Genomic DNA, 19800 nt, shown 5'->3' with positions numbered 1-19800 from the left:
AGGATAATTTCATAGGAATGGGGTTGTGACAGGGTATTCACATTTTTATGACTCTTAAAACACTTCTATTTGGTATGCTTGTTTGAAAGGAACCCTGCTGTTAATCCGTTTGAGAAACAAAATATCTTCTGTATTTTCACACACAGTTTTTAAGTGGGAGAGGCAGCTATCATGCTTGATAACAACTTTATACCTTGCATATGTTGCTAAACTTGGGCTTTCTTCCCTTAGTGTTTCTCTACAAAGTTGCCCTCATTTGTTAGAACAAACTAGTTACAATTGTTAAGGAGAAAAAAGCTGTGATGAATTGTGATATAAGACATAATTATTTTTGTTTTTACTTGTACAAATGTAACCTTATATACCTTATATCAATACTCTTGGGCCTTTATCCTGATATTTCATCAATATATGCATGGCATAGAATATCCATTTGCCAGTGTCTTTTTAAATTGTTTTCATTTACTATAGCCTTTTAGAAGCATATCTTTAGAAAGCTACATACATACCAAACCAAACCAAAATATACTACATTTTCATTGTTAAAAACCTGGAAAATAAATAAGAGGCTAACTGGAAAACAATTTAGGATCATCTTTTTTGTCTGTCTTTGTGTTCTTTTACCACATCTACAACTTCTGGCCAGAAGTTAAAACTTGCTAGGCCACACAAAACATTCACTTGAACTGCTGAAATGTAAATAATAAGTATCAAGTAAATGACATGCACTCGCTGACCTATAACTAAGCTCTTGCCTTCCCACTAGAGATACCCTAACTAATAAATAAGGCCTCTCCAAATTCATAGATCTAGTTTTCTACTATTTCATCGGGATTAGGAATGATTACTTAGAAATGTTTAGCAAGCTGAATATAGAGTCTAACTATAAATATGATTACTTGATCTAGATGCTACAGGTCAACTAATCCTATAGTTTTTCAGATTTGGATGTGAATTTGAGTGCTCTGGAGGGTTCTCAAGACTAGATTTTAGTTCCAAGTCCTAACTTTCCCATGTTAGTTCTAGTACTTCCATTTAGCTGTCTAGCTCTATAGCTATCCTAATCCAGAAAAACCTCTTCAGTATTTCTCATGATTTTTGCTGTGTCAATAAATTGTTATCTCTAGGGGGTAAATTCTGTGTGCTTTTAAAAAACAATAAGGTACATATTTGTCACTGTCTCATGTTCTGATTTTTCATAGGTAAAGCAGCTGAGCAGCCATTTTCAGATTTACCCCTTCTCATTGAGGAAACCAAACTCAGATTGACTAGGAATGGAAGAAAAGAATATTGGCCTGTAATAATCTTTCTTTGGGCACAAAGAAGTACTGTAAATAAATGCTTGTAAATGTTTCCTCCATCACCATTGAACTAGACTGATCTGCTTGACAGACATGGGATCTCAGTATGGTACTTGGACAGCAGGAATGATACATATAATCTGAACTTGGGAAATTTTGGACCTAGTAACTCTACGCCTATTTTATTTTTTATAAAACTATGTGACGTTTTGGTTGAGCAGAATGTACGTTAGACCAGCAAAATGTTCCTAATGGTTCTAACTTCGTGAGTTTACAATGTTGTGATTCATGCAGGGTTAAAGATGCTTTGTTTTTGTTTTTTAAATACCAAAATTGGTTTCAGAACACTGATAACACTCAGAAAACCACAGTGTGTTTTCATATTTGGAACTTTGTAATAGTGGGAGTAGCAGTAGTCCAAACCTAGTATAGGGAAAGGATAAAAATAAGTCACCTTCACCAAGAGATGCCAATGATTACCAAACAACAGACAGTTGCCAAATACTGGTTTCTCTTTCCCCTGAAAATGGCTTTTGTTCTCAAGTGATAAGAGAGCTAATACATTTAGCTAATATTCTAGCTCTCTTTATTATGGAACAGATCTTGATAGATGGTTTAATTTTCTCCTAAAGAGAAATAATCAGTTGAGAATTTGAGAATGGGTTGTAATTATAGCGCACTCATTGGGATGGTTCATTGTTTAAATGTGGCATTTTCCCCCCTTCAGCTGCAGGTTCCTGAGATTTGGTGCCTGTGAGCTCTGATTGTAGGAATGCATGTGACAGTCCCAGTCCTATGGTAATGACTTGTGAGGAATGCAGATAAAAGTACCTTGTAAGATAAATATAAATTGGAGTTAGGAATTTCATGAACCTCACTATGACCAAAATTAATTTTTTGATTCAGTTTGTCTGTCTGTCTGTCCTTCCCCTCTCTCTTTTTTCAGGGTGAGGTGCTGTGTTTCTTATTTCATATGAGATAAAACAGAGAGAAGTTCTCTCTTCTCCAGCTTGTCCATCTCCCCACTTGAAGAAAACTTTTGATATATATGCCTTACTGAGTACATGCCCCCTTTAATGTTAATATGACTTGGAGTAATTTCTGAGGTTTACTGACAAACATAAAAATCCCTTTAATTGTAGTGTAGTTGTTCTATAAACCATATTTTTTCATGATGTGGATATTTTCTTCTATTTCTTTGTCTTCATTTAATTTGGTGGTGGTGAACTTTACTTGCTGATTTTCTTTTATTTTTCACTGAATGAAGTTTGTGCTTGAATGAAGAGTGTATCTTAAACCCCCTTTTTTTGGACAGGCTGCACTTGGATAAAATAGGCACCACTGTGTTGATACGTAATTAAATTCATAACTATTTATGAATGTGACCATTGTTAAATTTAATTATAGTGTATTTCTTTGTTGAATTTCAGTCTGCTGCTTTGTAAAAAATAACTGTAATTGATATTTCATTTTTAAAATTTATAAATTCCAATCATTGTCATTCAAGTTATTAGAAATGAGTCACGGCACTAACTCATGGTTCTATACTCATTTTAAGAAATTGTAAATGTTGAGGTGTATTTGGTGACTTTCTCTGAGACACAGATGAACGTTGGAAATAGATGAGAAATGGATGCAGAATAATGCAGATAGTGATCCCATGTTTGTTAATTGCCATCATGGAAGTCAGAGAATTAACCAATTAAGTGACGGTAACTATTTTTTGTATACCTTGTTCTTTGTGATCTATAAAATTAAACTGGATAAAATGTTAATTGGGGGTAGGGAAAAAGCTTTGTTTTAAGATTTCTAAGCTAATTATTTTACCATTTTGTTGACCTTGTACACAAGAATGAGATTAATCTGTATTATATAAGAAAAGAACTGATAAATATTTATAAAATGACAAACTTGGACCACAGGCTTTCTTGACCTTGTACAGTATAGTAAAAATACCCTTTACTTCTGACATTAAGGTCACGTCCTATAGTTTGGGGGCTCTTTTACTTCAAAAGTGTGTTTCTGCCCTCTTTTGGTTGTATCAAATTTATTTGAAAATTGTTTTGTGCTGTACTTTATGACTTGTTTCCCTATGGTGGTAAAGAATGATGCCATAGTCAGTTTTATTGACATTGTTAGATGAAAGAAAAGTAGCTGTCAACAAGGGGAAAGTGAAATTGAGCAATTCACTGTTTCAGGATACTTGTGGATCTTTAGTGTACTGCTGACTCTTTTTCTTGTTTTGTCTGCCATTCTTGAAAGTGCATCTTGAGAGCCCCCATTTGTTGTGTAGAGATATAGCAGCTGAAGCAGGACTTCATTCCAGATAGCTGTGTGCATTTATGTCATGCCAATTACTATAACATTTCCAAAGTATGAAAGGTCTTTCAGGCTTATGCATGATATTGTGGGTGACTTCATGCCCTAGCCTTTCTCCCCAGCATACAGTGAGCTGCCTTTTGGGGAGCAATGCCATGATAAGGAGCATACGTGCATGTTTTCCGTACTTTCAGAATAGAGTGCCTTAGCTAGGCCAGAGGCTCGTATTGTGTTTCTGCTGACCAAAGTTGCATACACCTGTAAGAAGTGTCTTTTTAGGTTATGGTATTAAAAAAAGTCCTTTCAGGCTTATCAGATAATAATTCTCCTATATTTGAGGGGGGCATGGGATAAAAAGATTTAATAATACCTGGATAGAGAATGCTAATGCTGCCTTTTGTGATCCTTTAATATTATCCATGCTTTTATAAAGTGCAGTACACATTTTGACATTGCCACAGTTTACAGGGTCGTTCTTCCACGAATAGGTAATTGATAGAGTTTATGGGTTTTAGTCTTAAGGGTAACAGAGTGAATACCTTCCAAATAAAAAGCTAAATATTCCTCCTTGTCATTTTAATGTCATTATTGAAATACTTTTAATTCTAATTTTCAAAAGAAAGCTAAATGCTGATTGTGGTTTAGGATGTTACAGTACTAATACCATCATGTTATTTATTCTAATATAGAGGCATTGAGAGGAGGGGAGTGTATGTCTAGAGTTACCCCAATTCTAAATAGGTACCAAAAGAGTATTGATGATGACCTGGAGCCTGAGCTTTGGGAGAATATACAAAGGAAAAAGCAGGCATAGTTTCCACTTTAAAGGGAAGAAGGGACTTTTGAAACATCCTATGAATTTGAAAGTTTCCTAAGTGTTGTTTTCAAAGAACTGGTTTATTTTGTAGTCAGTCAAAATGCATTTGGAATGTACCTTGCTTCCATAACAGACTTTGACTCTATGACCTATGAAGAATAAAAAGATAATCTGAAGGTGTTTGAGTCAGAGGCTACTTTTCCCCTTTATATTTTATATAGAAGCCTATTTGTAATTCTTCCTCTTCGTTCTTCACCTGGGTTTCCTCTTATCTACCCACCACCTAGGACAGAGGCTGCCCACTCAGGTCTTGCCTTGTTGCCCCTAGATGTTGCCACATTCACATCTCCTGGATGGCCTTAGATCTCTTGACTAGTCAAGGACTGGGAATGTGCCAGGGGGAACAAAGTAAGCTTGATGGGCTGGAACTTTTGATTTTGGGTCCCCAAACAGCCAAAAACAGATACAGAAATCTTTGGTTGTGTGGATGCCTGTGTTCAGAGTGGCCTTATCTTGACCTCAGTTCTGGATTTAAGTACTCTATAGAAAATTTGTGAAGTCAGACCAGAATTGTCTTTGTCCCATGAGGTGTCTTTGTAAGTCAGCATGCTCTTGCTTGAACACCCTGTGGGTGAATAACTTTAGTAAGTTAGCTGCCAGCATTAGAACCTTCCAGGAAGAATTTTAACTAGTATGCTACATTTGAAGCACTCTGACATGTACATTTAAAGTGACAGTTTTAAAATAAAATGGTGTTAAATCTCTGAAACTTGAACGTATGATGCTCTGGGCATTTTAGGAAGCTTAAGTAAATTTCTGATTTTCCTTTATTGATTATGTAACCCATGTGATTTGCATATTTTAGTTTTTATGTTTGACAGTGGTACAAATGACTGACATTGGCAGGCAGTTATTGTAGGGTATATGGTTAATCACGATTGTCTAACTTTTCCAGAGAAAGTGGTGATATGCTTCTTCCTTGCATGGAGCTGTGGGAATTGGATTTGTTGGCTCTTCATTTCCAGTGTTTCTACAGTGCAGAATAAATGTAACTTTTGAAGCCTGCATGCTAGTAATATGCTTTGCTCTTTAGTAAACAAATATGCAAGAGATAGTAATCTATCTACTTTTTTTAAAGCAGGGATCTTCTCCCTATCTAGACAGATCTTTTAATGCATTAATATTTAGAGTAGCAAAAGAAGTTTTGCCATTTGTAGCTCTCTCACAGGTAGCTTAAGCGAGGGGGTTGTGTTGCATATGCTTAGAAAGGCCAGGTTCCCAGAATTGGAAGGTGCCACATACACTGATTTTAGAATATTTTAACAAAGGCCTGTCTCTAGGAAAATCCACTTGGACTGCAGCAGGATTGTTCTGGTCTTCCACAGACCATTCACATGGTTTTTCTCTCCAGAGAATCATTCTTAGAAAGCCAGGCTAAATCAGAGTAGTGCTGTTTTTAAAGCAAGTATATTGGATGATGGCTATATGGTACCTTAATGCTGTGTTGAAATTGGAAGCAGACTGCTCTCTTCAGCAGCACATATACTGCAATTGAAGTTAGAGACAGTACTGAAGACGAGGGAGTAGCTAAATGCTGTGGATATTTCATGTCTGTTTGGCTAATGTCTTCTCTTGAGCAGTTTCTATGGGTAGCAATTAAAATTAGAATTTATTTTAAGGTTTTTATTAAAATATATACAATTTGCCATAAATTCTAGATTCTGATATTCTTGACAAGCACTTTTTGAATATCTCAAGAGTAAGTTCTTGACCTGGAACATATATAGTTAGTACTTGATGTCACTAACCAAGTTGTAGAAGGAGCCTGTTATAATTCTGCAAGATCTGTGAATAGCATTATAAATCTGGGGCAGGTGCCTGTAATCCCAGCACTTTGGGAAGCCAAGGCAGGTGGATTGCTTGAGCCCAGGAGTTCGACACCAACCTGAGCAACATGGCGAAACCCCGTCTGTAATAAAAATACAAAAAAATTAGCTGGGCATGGTGGCATGTGCCTGTAATCCCAGTTACTGGGGAGGCTGAGGCAGGAGAATCACTTGAACCTGGGAGATGGAGATTGCAGTGAGCGGAGATTGTGCCACTGCACTCCAGCCAGAGTGACAGAGCAAGACTCCATCTCAAAAAATAATAATAAAAATAAACAAATCTGTTTAAATTACTGTTGCCTTTCAGCATTAGACTTTGAGTTTAATAACTACAAATTGAGACTGCTCACAATATTAACTTTTTTTGTAGGTTATTTTGTTGTTTAGATAACTTGCCTCCCTAGAGGAGCATTCAGGAGATAAAGACCTAGCTACATGTAATGATATGATCATTTCAAAAATGTGCCAAGAAAGCAAAATTCATTATTGAACTCTAAATTTCTGGGTTTTTTTTTTTTTTTTTAAAGTAGCATTTTCTCTGGGTAAAGGGAAAGGCAATGAATGATTGCCAACATGTAAACTCCCTGCTGCCCGCCTTCCCCCAGTCCCCTCCATCTAACATAATACGGTAAATTTGTAGCCAGTTGTAGAAAAAGAAATTGATATCTTTCTGAGTAAGGTTTCATGCCCTGTGACTAAGAATAGGTGGCAGGAATCATGGCCAAATCAAATATGAATTGTTTAGCTTGATCCTGTTGCAGTTGGCTTTCTGTAGTGTTCTGAAACAAGAGGACGATTCCATTCCTTCTCAGGAACCTAGAAACAACACCGCTTGAGCAACTGGAATATGTTTGCTGCAAGCAGAATATTTTGGGGAGAGGAAGAGTAGTTTAATTCAAGTAGTTTAATTGAACATATTAGTCATTGGTCTGTCTGGGACGTGCTGTGTTCATAGTAGCAATGTATGTACCATTTATTTTATCTGGTTGTGTGTGATGTGTGTGTATGCCTATTTAATATGTACACATATATTCACTACATATGTATGTATGATATATTCATATATACATGCAGTCCGCTTGATTATCAGCAAAATGGTCAGCCTTTATCAGATAGTTTCTTCATGTGGACTTAATCTGCATGTGGCCCTTACTCTGAAGCCTCTTCCTGATCTGGAGCCACAGTCTGTCTGTCTTCCAGTTCGTCTCAGTCCTCGAGAAAGGCCCTTTAAATATGTCACTTTCCCATTTTCCTTTAACCATGGGTTGTGTGAGCCAGAAAGAGCTTTGAGAAAGATGGCTGCTTCCACCAGGGTGGAGGCTTCTAGGTCTGCATGATGATGGGGCCCGTTTCTGGCCAGAGGGTGGCTCTGGGAGCAGTTGTGCTGCGGGCTTGCTGGGGGAGAACTCTAACTGTTGCAGAAACAGAGCTTCATGGCTTGCTTAAATTACTTAGCTGGAATATTTTAAAGTGTCAGATAATGTGATGTACAAAGAGAGTATGCCGATGCATTTCATTGTTTTTGCATTATCTGTATCAGTGTTTCCCATTGCTAGCCCGAATAATCAAGACCAGACTGTTTCTCGTCACTGGATTCTGGAAGCCTTGCCCTTTCAACTGGATTTATGTTTGTTTCTGCTGCTGTGAAACCCCAAAGTAATGCAGTAGGTTTTAATTGAAAATTGTTTAATTCTATTATTGATAATTATTTATTGTAATAAAAGTAAAAGTAATTTTTAAATCCTTTTAATTGTTTTCAGATTGTCTTCTTTGTTTTCCTTGGCAAGTGCAAAAGGGGAGGGAGCTATGGGGAGAAAACTAATGTCCAGCCACTTGTCTCAGAGAATCATTGATTATTTTAAAGCAAAACACTGAAAAGGTTTTGTTCTGTTTTTAGAGAGATCAGCCGCTTGCTCCTGGGCGTTCTGTGATCCTGTGACTTGTTCCAAAAGGCAGAATACGAGGCAGGTGGCAGTAACGGCTTTTCATAGTATACTGCTCCTGACTCGCCCAGAACTGGGTGGTGGCAGTCTCTATAGTCTAATAATGACTGGGTCACGCCTAAGTTAGTTTGTAAGGTGGTTTCTTCCTCAGAAGCATTTTCCCATAGAAAGAGTGTTAACATATGGTATTAATTTTCCAGACGAATCCCATAAAAACCTGTTAGACCATACTTAGTACGTCTAGATTATAGTATAGAAACTATAACTCCCATTACATGACATTGCTTCTGAGGAGAATATTTCCCATTTTTACATCGATCTCCCAGCTCTGGCAGTAGGCATTTAAAAAAAATTGTAGGCCAGGCACAGTGGCTCACGCCTGTAATCCCAGCACTTTGGGAGGCCGTGGCGGGTGGATCACGAGGTCAAGAGATCGAGACCAGCCTGGCTAACAGTGAAACCCCATCTCTACCAAAAATAACAAAAAATTAGCGATGCGTGGTGGCCCGCACCTGTAGTCCCAGCTACTCAGGAGGCTGAGGCAGGAGAATCGCTTGAACCCGGGAGGCAGAGGTTGCAGTGAGCTGAGATCGCGCCACTGCACTTCAGCCTGGGTGACAAAGCAAGACTCTGTCTCAAAAAAAAAAGATAAAAGAAAAAAAAATTTCAGTAACAGGCTTGAAGACAGTGAGGAAGAAAATGCCCCATGTTTTAACCCAGGCTGTTCTCCAGCTGTGCGCTCTTAACCCCTTTCCCTCCCACGCTCTTGGTTGCGGTAGCAGTTATTCCCTCCCTTCTATCTGCAAACCTCAAACACCTCCCAAGTGCCTGATGACACATACCAGGTAGATACTACGTAACCACTCTTGGGGCTACCAAAACTTAAAAAAAAACCCTATGCCCCCAAAGGGTCTTGCTCCTCTTCCCACTCTCATCTTTTTTCCTCTGTTCACAAATTTCCTGAAAGAAAACTTTACAACTGCTCCTTCAATTTTCTTCTTCTTTTCATTCTGAGAGTTTTCTTAAAACCTCCCAAAGTTTTCATACAATGGCTGTTTCTTAGTCATGTTCAACTCTGCAAACTTTGAAGAAAGAGCTTTTTACTTTTTTCTAAGCCTTAGTTTCCTCATCTATAAAATGGGATCAATATTACCACAATTACACCATGTGAAGGATTGAATGAGGATAATGCATGTAGGGTGTTTAGCACAGTCAGTGCACTAAGGCAGGTGCTTGGTTTCTACTAATATCTAGTTCTCTGTCTTTTTTCTTTGAACTTTTTTTTCTAAACCGTGTGACACAGCTCATGACTTCCATGCCTCCTCCCCTCTCTTTCCTCCTTCATGCCTTTTGAGGCAGTATATGAAGATGATGGTAAGGCAGTTCCCCAAATTAAAAATGGGTAAGATTGCCTTCTCAGAATCTAATTAGTAAAATTCGCACACATTGAAAGATAGAAATAACCTAAGAAGTTGTCTAAATGTTTGATGAATTTGTCAGCATCCTCACATTCCAATTAAGGTGAGTTAGTGTAAACTTATTGGATGTAGAATTAAGTGTGACTAGACTTAGTAAGATATAAAATCAAATCTGTTCATCCTTGTTTTGAAAAAAGGCTATAAAAGCTGAAGGTGGATGCCCACGTACCTTCCTTAGCAAGGGAAGCCCATATAGCCAGATTTCTCAAAAACCTACTCAGGGATGAGGAACTCGACTGTGCTTGTGGCAGATTATCCTCATTGTGAGCCTCTGAACCATGGCAGTCAGTCCTACATATCAAGGGACTTCCCAGTCAGAGTTTGATCCTCTTTGTAGATCAGCCCACAGAGATGTGCTGGTCACAAGGCACGAAAATGCACACTGCCCTGTGTGATGGTTGTACTTGCTTGCTAAAAGAAATTCTATGTTTTTCTTTTGTGAGCTTGTTAGTATGAGCCAGCCAGGCTTTTGTATGAGCTTTTTTTTTTTTTTTTTTTTTTTTTTTTGTGAGATGGAGTCTCGCTGTGTCACCCAGGCTAGAGCACAATCTCTGCTTACTGCAACCTCTGCCTCCCGGGTTCAAGCGATTCTCCTGCCTCAGCCTCCTGAGTAGCTGGAGTTACAGGCATGCACCACCACACCCAGCTAATTTTTGTGTTTTTAGTAGAGATGGGGTTTCACCATGTTGGTCAGGCTGGTCTCGAACTCCTGACCTCGTGATCCACCCACCTTGGCCTCCCAAAGTGCTGGGATTATAGACGTGAGCCACCGTGCCCGGCCTGTATGAGCTTATTAGTATGAACCAGCATTGCCTACCAGTTGAGGACCACACTCTAGATGCTGGTCAGTCATCAAGGTGAATAGACATCACCTGCCTCCCTTCCCCAAGTCCCTCTCATCTATAACAGCCCTACTTGCCTGCCTCACTCTCTTGGGGGTCTCCTGTTATTTCTCTTACAAAAACATGAATAAATAAGCTTTATGTTTTATTGAGTCAAAAGGGATTTATCCTCATTGTAAACATTTTTTTTTAATCTTCAGGGAATCTGAAAATCACCCATAAGCCCACCCCTGAGGGATATTGACTACTTTGTGGTATTCCCCCTGTTTTTCTTGTGTACTACTGTCTACATTTCAAATCAAACTCGGCTTAGGCTCTATATTGTGCTGCCTCTTCCCTTTCTCATGTAATGTATCTTGGATGTCTTTCTAGGTCACCTTTATTCTTGTGTTAGAGAATCCCATGATTCCTTTATCGGTTCCCCTATTGATGGATTTTGTCAGATCTAGTTTTTTAATATTACAAGTAACTGGAATGAACATACAGATACATCTCTATATGTTTCTTTCAAAAAAAAGTTTGTTGAGCACTTACTACATATCAAATATTGTGCTAGGTGCTATGTATAAAATACTGAATAAAACTGATGTAGTTGTGACCCCAATGAGCTATAGCTAGATCCATGATCTCCTTGTGATGATCTTTAAACTAGAATTGCCTAGTGAATGGATATGCTAATTTATTTTTGTGTGTATACAAATAAATGTTTTTATCTAGTTTTTTCAGTTTTTAACAATTTTCTAAATTTAACTCACTTATGAACCATTTACAAAGGCATGGAAAATTAAGCATGCATTTTCCCATTTATATTTAATCATAATTCATTACATGTCTTCTGACTTTCTTGTTTAGTGTTTTTTCTTTGTCTCTTTGTTTCATTCCTTTGACCTCTACAACCACAGTTGTCTGCCCCATGAAAATATTTCTTCCTCTCTCTGTCCTTTGTTCAGTTTAAAAAATTTTTGGCATTTAAAAAAATTCGGCAGGCCGGGCGGAGTGGCTCATGCCTGTAATCCTGGCACTTTGGGAGGCCGAGGCGGGTGGATCGCCTGAGGTCAGGAGTCTGAGATCACCCTGGCCAACATGGTAAAACCCTGTCTCTACTAAAAATACAATAAACATTAGCTGGGCATGGTGGCACATGCCTGTAGTCCCAGCTACTTGGGAAGTTGAGGAAGGAGGATCGCTTGAACCCAGGAGGTAGAGGTTGCAGTGAGCCAAGACTATGCCACTGCACTCCAGCCTGGGCAATTGAGCAAGACACTGTCTCAAAAAAAAAAAAAAAAAAAAAAGGAAATAATAGTTATATGTTTATGGGGTACATAGTAATATTTCAATCCATATAATGTATAGTGATCAGGTCTGGTAATTAGCATGTCTATCATCTCAAACATTTGTCATTTCTTTGTGTTGGGAATGCTCAATATCCTCGTTGCTATTTGAAACTATGTTATTGACTATAGTCACCCTCCAGTGGTGCAGAACACTAGAACCTGTCATTTTGTATCCTTTAACAAATCTCTCCCTATTCTACCCTTTCCCCTAGTATGCCAATTTAAACAGTTAATAGATTTTGGCAAACTGTCCTCCTAGGAGGTCCCTTTCCAGCGGTGAGTGAAAGTGTTTCCCACACCAGTGAAAAAGGTTTATTACATAATTGAGGCTGCCTGTGGGAGCAAAGAGGGCCTCCCAGCTGGTCAGAAAATGGCTAGAGAGAGCCAGGAAAGGAGACAAGCTTGGGGCTTTTATTGTGGTTAATGGGTGAGGCTGGGAGGAGGGTATCCTGTGCACACAGATGAAATCTGCCAGCACCAAAAAGAGCACCTGGGCTTTTTTAACAGCTTGCCCAGATGTGGAGAAGAAAGAGGGAGTGCTGCTTAAAAGCTGCCAGCAGCCAAATGTCAGCAGCAAAAAATGGAGTCAGATTTCTTATATAAAAAGATGTTGGAAGTGGTATCAGAACAGTGCAGGGCCAAGTATCTCACTGGTCACTCTTCATGGGTTTGTATGGTACCTTTGCTCTCACTTACCTCTTGTGCAACAGCTGATTCCCCCTGAGTTTCTCATGGTATCCCACTCCCAGGCATAGAAATGCGCATGCACACATGCTTGTTTCTGTCCTTACGGATAGTGGAAACATGAACCAGGACCTGGATGAGTTTTTGGTCAGAGCTGTATCATGGCTCCTAGGAGAGTTTAATACTTTAGGTTTCAACCAAAGGAGACAGAGATCTGGCAGAAGGCCCTGAAGCCTAGAAGCAACTACCCACGCTCCTACCACCACCACCTAGGCAGGTGTGAGACAAGGATCCAGGCAGCTGCTGTTAGACTCTATAGCTGTTGGATGGTTTTGGCATTCCTAAACCTCTCTACTGCTTGCAAACGTGGAAGAACTGATTTTAAAAACCCACTCCATTTGCCTCTGGGCAGTTCTTACTCACAAAGGACGGGTCGTCTTGGCCCCACAGTTGTCTGTGGGTTGCACCATTTAACAGCTGAGAAAATGGTCCTCAAGAAGTTGTGACTTGCCCAAGGTGGCAGGGCAGGGCTAGGACTAGTACCCACCCTTTCTCACTGCTCATCCAGTGCCCTTAATTCCCCACGGGCTAATGGGACAGAACCCTGTTAAATGGTATCCAGTTTTTGTTTGGTTGGTTGGTTGGGTTTTTTTGAGACAGAGTCTTGCTCTATTGCTCAGGATGGAGTGCAGTGGCTCGATCTCGGCTCACTGCAACATCCACCTCCCAGATTCAAGCGATTCTCCTGCCTCAGCTTCCCGAGTAGCTGGGATTACGGGTGCCCACCACCACACCCAGCTAATTTTTGTATTTTTAGTAGAGACGGGGTTTCATCATGTTCAGCAGGCTGGTCTCAAACTCCTGACCTCAAGTGATCTGTCCACCTCGGCCTCCCAAAGTGTTGGGAGGCTGAGGCATGAGCCAGCGCGCCAGGTTTTAATTCTCAATGAGAACACTATTTTTGTTGACAATGAGACGCCCAGAAGATAGCGCCTTTCTGGGGACAGTTGAGAATTTAATAGTGCTTCCGCATTTCTAACTTTTATCCCTCCCCCTTCCCACGGACTGTTTTCCTCCATTCCACTTTTCCTCTTTCATAAGTATTTGATTGCAGGTTGGTATCCTGTATCCAAGCACAGCGCTTGGCATCGAGTAGGGGCTCAATTTTATTTGGTGAATATGAGTTGGAGGAATATTTGATGAATGAATGGAAGATGAATTAATCATCAGGGTCAGCAAGTGATGAACCACAACTTGGTCCAGTTCTTTAGTCCTCTAGTCTCCTGGTGAGACTCCACAGCTCCGCTAACACAACCGGGCCTTCGTGGGCCTGACAACAGACCTGACATCCCACGGGCGGGAGAGGCGTCAGCCCGAGGCTGGGATGCTCGGCCCGAACGGCGGCTGGCGGCAGGCTGGGCCCAGGGAGCTGCGCGCGCAACCACTCGGGCTGCGGCTCCGGTGACCGCTCTCCCTGGCAACGGTTTGTTACTAGCAAGCAGCCTGAGGTCTGGAGGTGGTGCGGAGGGAGCCGCCTAGGGGTCAGGGACTCCTGCCATGAATCCGCCGGGGTCCCTAGAGGCCCTGGACCCGAACGTGGACGAGCACTTGTCCACCCAGATTCTCGTGCCCTCGGTCCACTCCGACAACTCTCAGGAGCGCATCCAGGCCCGGCGCCTCCGCATCGCTGCGCGCTTAGAAGCCCGGAGGCGGTGAGCGCGGGGGCGGGCGGGGCGGGCGGGGCGGGCGGGGCGGGATCCGCGCAGCAGGAGCCGGAGAAGGGCTGGTTTCCTGATGAAATAGAAACATTTCTTCGGGAAGGTTCAGGCAGAGTATGGGAAAGTAAAACGCTGGGCCGGTGCCGTGGCGCGCGCCTGTCATCCCAGCACTTAGGGAGGCCGAGGCGGGCCGATCACTTGAGCCCAGGAGTTCGAGATGGTCAACCTGGGCAGCATAGAGAGACCCCATCTCTATAAAACATCAAACAATTAATCGGGCGTGGTGGCGTTCGACTGTGGTCTGCACATGGCATCTTTTCCACTACGGACACCTCCAAACCACAGGGTCTGCTGGATCATGTGGCCCAAGTAGCCTGGCTGCTTACACTGTGGCCTGGGTCCTTTCTTGTTCCAGGCACCACTCAAAGCTGGCAGCTTTTTGTGTCAGCCTGAATAATATTCCTAAGTGCGGGATGTATTGTCTCTAGGACCCAAAGTGGCCTAAGAGGCATTGAGTTTCCTTCTCTGTAGAGGATGCAAAATGCAGTAGATTTGTTTTTTACTTGATAGGCTATCCCAGCATCCCACTGACCACTGGACCCCTACAAACTTGAATGACATGGCAGTCCCTGGGCCTTCATAGGGTTGATTGCCCACCGTCTGGAGCACATATGTCTTACCAAGCCCTGCAGTGTGTTTCCATCACTCGCTCACCCTGGCTGATTGCTGCGGGGCCATCAGTGTAATGCAGGGGCCGGCAAACCCTTTCAGTAAAGGGCCAAATAGTAAATATTTTAGGCTTTTCGGATCATATGGCCTCTTTCCTAGCTGCTCAACTGCCATTGTATTGCAAAAGCAGCCACAGGCAAGACATAAACAAATGGGCATGACTGTGTTCCAATAAAGCTTTATTTATGGACACTGAAATTTGAATTTCATATACTGTTCATGTATCACAAAATAGCCTTCTTTTGATAAAAAATAATAATAAACTTTATTTTTTAGAGCAGTTTTTAGGACCACAGCAAAACTGATCAAAAAGTACAGCATTCGCATATACTCCCTGCCCCCACACATGCACAGCTACTGTCAACATCCTGCACTGGAGGGCACATTTGTAACAATATATGAACCTTGGCGCATCGTTATCACTTGAACTCCATTGTTTACCTTAGGGTTTCTTTTTGGTGTTGTACATCCTATGGGTTTGGATAAATTTATAGTGACACGAGCCCACCAGTATAGTATTATACCAAATATTTTTACTGCCCTAAAAATCCCCTGTGCTCTGCTTATTCATCCTAGTCTTTTTTTTAACCATTTATTTATTAACCATTTAGAATTGTAAAAATCATTTAAAATTGTAAAAACCATTTAAAATTGTAAAAAATCATAGCTCATGCCTGTAATCCCAGCACTTTGGGAGGCCAAGACAGGAGGATCACCTGAGGTCAGGAGTTCAAGACCAGCCTGGCCAACATGGCGAAACCCCGTCTGTACTAAAAATACAAAAATGAGCCAGGTGTGGTGGCAGGCACCTGTAATCTCAGCTACTTGGGAGGCTGAGGCAGGAGAATTGCTCGAACCTGGGAGGCAGAGGTTGCAGTGAGCTGAGATAGCGCCACTGCACTCCAGCCTGGGTGACAAGCACAAAACTCCATCTCAAAAAAAAAAAAAAAAAAAAATTGGGCCGGGCGCAGTGGCTCATGCCTGTAATCCCAAAACTTTGGGAGGCTGAGGCGGGCGGGATCACGAGGTCAGGAGTTTGAGACCAGCCTGACCAACATGGTGAAACCCTGTCTCTATTAAAAATACAAAAATTAGCCAGGCATGGTGGCGCGCGCCTGTAATCCCAGCTACTCAGGAGACTGAGGCAGGAGAATCGCTTGAACCCAGGAGGCGGAGGTTGCAGTGAGCTGAGATCATGCCATTGCACTCCAGCCTGGGCGACAGAGCGAGACTCTGTCTCAAAAAAAAAAAAATTGTAAAAATCATTATTTGCCTGGAAGCCATACAAAAACAGGTGGTGGACTGGATCTGTCCCACAGGCCATAGTTTGCCAGTGCTGAAGTAATGGATCATTGTGATGTTCTCTGGGATATCCAGATGTCCCTGATATATTCAGAATATATTATGACAGAGATCAGGAGAATTACCATGGTCCTGTGAGTGTGAAGGACTTGCGAGTGTATATCATTGTCTGTTCCATGTAAATGTGAACTTCCTGATTATTTTTCCTGATTGAGGTAGAAAAGCATGCATTCGGCCCAATCAGTAGCCACACATACTGTGCCTGAGGCTGTACAAATTTGCTCTAGTGAAACTTACCACACTTGCATAGATGCTGTGTTCAGGAGTGCTACCTGTGGAGCTTCTGGTAGTTGACAGTCACTTTCTAGGATCCAGTTTCTGCAGGTGCCAGACCCATGAATTAAAAGGAGATTCAATAGGGATCACCATTCCTGCATCGTTGAGATACTTCAGGGTGGCACTAATCCCCACCAACACCCCTGGGTGGCAATATTGTTTTTTGTGTACTGAGGTGCAGTTTCAGAGATGTCCTTTTGGCCTTCCCCACTATGGTAGCTCTATTTATAGGCCAAGGAGTGGAGTTTTTCAAACTTCTAAGTATGTAGGTCCCAATTATACTTTTGGCCATTAGAGACATGATTGCTGGCTGAGTCCACAGACCTGGCAGACCCTCTGTAAGTAGGACTTTGCCTCCCCTATGTCCTCACTCTAAGTGGGTGGGAGCATGCTTTGGGTCTCTGGGTGTCAATGGTAACTCAGACCCTGTTCTAATCCTAAACATTTCTGGGTATCCTCTTTCCTTATTGTGCAGCCCTCCTGAGTAGATGACCCTAGGCCCCTTTGGGGAAGAACTGGGGGAATCATTACAGTATATATTTGCCGTTGTGTTCCAGATCCTTCCTTGTGGGGACCCTGCTGCCTCTTCAGTCAATAGATTCTGGGTCTGAACACTGGCTTAGGTTCAGGAATTGGGCAAGGGAGCATGAATCTTTACCAGCGTGCACCCTTAGCCTATTTATCCTTTGCTGCTTTCTTTGGTGAGCACCTATGAGTTGTATTCTTGTTGGCTGCCCTTTCGTTTTGCACCAAATGATGCCATATTTTGTAAGCCATCTTTAAAACTCTCTGTGGATCAAGCCCTCGTCTGCTACTCTGACCTTGGCAGTTGTGCTGGGGATTCTATGATAAACAAGGCAAATATAATCTCTGTTCTCAGGAAGCTTATATTCTAATGAGGGAGATGGGAAAAAATAAAGTGCAACTAAACAAGTAAACAAATAACATAATTATACATTTTGAAAAGAATCCTAACGGAAACAAGCAATGAGCAAATATGAAGAATAATAGATGTGGCACCTGAAGGTAGGTGGTCAGTGAGGGTGAGAAAGAGCTGTCAATGTAAAGAGTTGTACTGGGCATTCAATTATATTAAGGAATTTTTTGGCTATGATAATGGTATGGTGGTCTTGTTTTTTTTTTTTTAAAGGCTATATCTTTTTTTTTTTTTTTTTTTTTTTTGAGGCCGAGTCTCACTCTGTCTATGCAGGCAGGAATGCAGTGGCGCAGTCTTGGCTCACTGCAATCTCCACCTCCCAGGTTCAAGTGATTCTCCTGGCTCAGCCTCCCGAGTAACTGGGATTACAGGCAGCTGCCACCACACCCAGCTAATTTTTTATTTTTAGGAGAGACGGGGTTTCACCATGTTGGCCAGGCTAGTCTCGAACTCCTGGCCTCAGGCAATCCACCTGCCTCAGCCTCCCAAAGTGCTGGGATTACAGGCGTGAGCCACTGTGCCCTGCCTCTATTCTTTATTAGTGGTTGGGGCCGCGCATTGTGCGTAAGTGAGCTGGGACCATTCTGTACCATTTCAATGTGCTCTCAAAACAAATGCATGCAGCTGAGTCTGTGCGAGCCTGGAAGCTCCCTGAATTAACTTCTCTGTTAATTAAAGGAAAGGAGATTAAAATATGTTATATTGAAGCTTACATATATATTATTAATAGCCAACAGTAATTGCAGCAATGGATCAGAACTTAGATTGACAAGAGCTTTTTCAGAAAGGAATATTTTACTACTGACATTGTTTCGAATTGCTGGCACATGTGATAATAAAAAGCACTTGTATTGTTTTTACTTTACCTATAGGCAGTGCACCCACCCCTCGGTTGCCTGTGATACCCACTGCTGTTGCTGCCTGGGCCTTCTTATGTCATGAGGTGTAATGTTAAGGTGAAAGTTAACAGAATCAAATGTCATATAAAGAATACAGCCGGGTGTGGTGGCTCACGCCTATAATCCCAGCAGTTTGGGAGGCTGAGGTGGGTGGATCACTTGAGGCCAGGAGTTCGAGACCAGCCTGGCCAACATAGTGAAACCCCTGTCTCTACTAAAAAGACAAAAAATTAGCCTGGCGTGGTGGCACACTCCTGTAATCCCAGCTACTCAGGAGACTGAGGCATGAGAATTGCTTGAACACCAGGAGGTGGAGGTTACAGTGAGCCAAGATCGAGCCACTGTACTCCAGCCTGGATGACAGAATGAGACTCCTTCTCAAAAAAACCAAAAAGAATAGGAATAATGTGCTAATGGCCCTGATACTCCCAATCTCTGGTGTCTTAGTTTAGGTTTGACATTTCTGGGAGATGTCACTTTCCTTTTTTTTTTTTTTTTGAGACAGGGTCTCACTCTGTCACCCGGGTTGGAATGCAGTGGTGTGACCTTGGCTCACTGCAACTTCCACCAGCTAGACTCAAGTGATCCCCCCCACCCCAGCCTCTCGAGTAGCTGGGACCACAGGTGCACACCACCATACCCCGCTAATTTTTTGTATTTTTGGTAGAGATGGGGTTTCACCATGTTGCCCAGACTGGTCTTGAACTCCAGAGCTCAAGTGATCCTGCCACCTTAGCCTCGAAAAGTGCTGGGATTATAGGTGTGAGCCACCACACCCAGCCGGGAGATGTCACTTCTGGGTAAAGATGCGAGATGGAACACATACATCTACCTTAGATCTCTATCATTTTAACTCCATTAAAATGATATTTAAGGGGATTAAGTAAAAAAGACGCAAATCCACAAAGTCAAGATCAGGAGGACTCAACAGCAATGAAATTGTGGATGCTGGGAAGCACAAGATAGATGGTAAATGGGTGAGCAGATTCAAGAAGATGGAAAAATAAGCTGATAGTGAAGAAAGCTGAGAACCCCCTTGATTTACTCTGCACTAAATCCCCAAAGACTAGGAGACTGATGGCATATCATATTCCTCCGTGAGGATTTAAAAAATCCTATGGCCCTTCCAATGGAGTGACAGGACCTCTGTGGCCGAGAGACCTCAAAGTTCTTAGCCCTTAGCTGTGACAGGAGACTGGACATGTCCACTTCCTGCTACCCCCGTCCCTTTACTAATTATTATGAGGTCTTATCAAAGGCTGACCTGAAGACGAC

The 19800-nt window shown here is 41.8% G+C and overlaps 2 protein-coding genes across 3 annotated transcripts in view; both read left to right on the top strand.

The window, feature by feature from the left end:
- The window catches only part of SELENOI (selenoprotein I), a 49265-nt gene extending 41192 nt beyond the window's left edge, over nt 1-8073 (top strand). Inside the window, exon 11 of the mRNA XM_003827060.6 lies at nt 1203-8073. Coding sequence (XP_003827108.2) covers nt 1203-1301 — 99 coding nt within the window. The 3' untranslated portion in view covers nt 1302-8073. The remainder of the gene's footprint in view (nt 1-1202) is intronic.
- Nucleotides 8074-13966: 5893 nt separating this feature from the next.
- Nucleotides 13967-19800, top strand: part of DRC1 (dynein regulatory complex subunit 1) — a 54008-nt gene continuing 48174 nt past the window's right edge. The window contains exon 1 of one of the 2 annotated variants that reach the window (XM_055108149.2): nt 13967-14316. In XM_055108149.2, coding sequence (XP_054964124.1) covers nt 14162-14316 — 155 coding nt within the window. In that variant the 5' untranslated portion in view covers nt 13967-14161. The remainder of the gene's footprint in view (nt 14317-19800) is intronic. The other variant, XM_003827062.3, reaches the window with a different exon arrangement.

This window comes from Pan paniscus, chromosome 12, assembly GCF_029289425.2.
Source record: "Pan paniscus chromosome 12, NHGRI_mPanPan1-v2.0_pri, whole genome shotgun sequence".
Lineage (NCBI taxonomy): Eukaryota > Metazoa > Chordata > Mammalia > Primates > Hominidae > Pan > Pan paniscus.
This window is presented reverse-complemented; position numbering and strand designations above follow the sequence as displayed.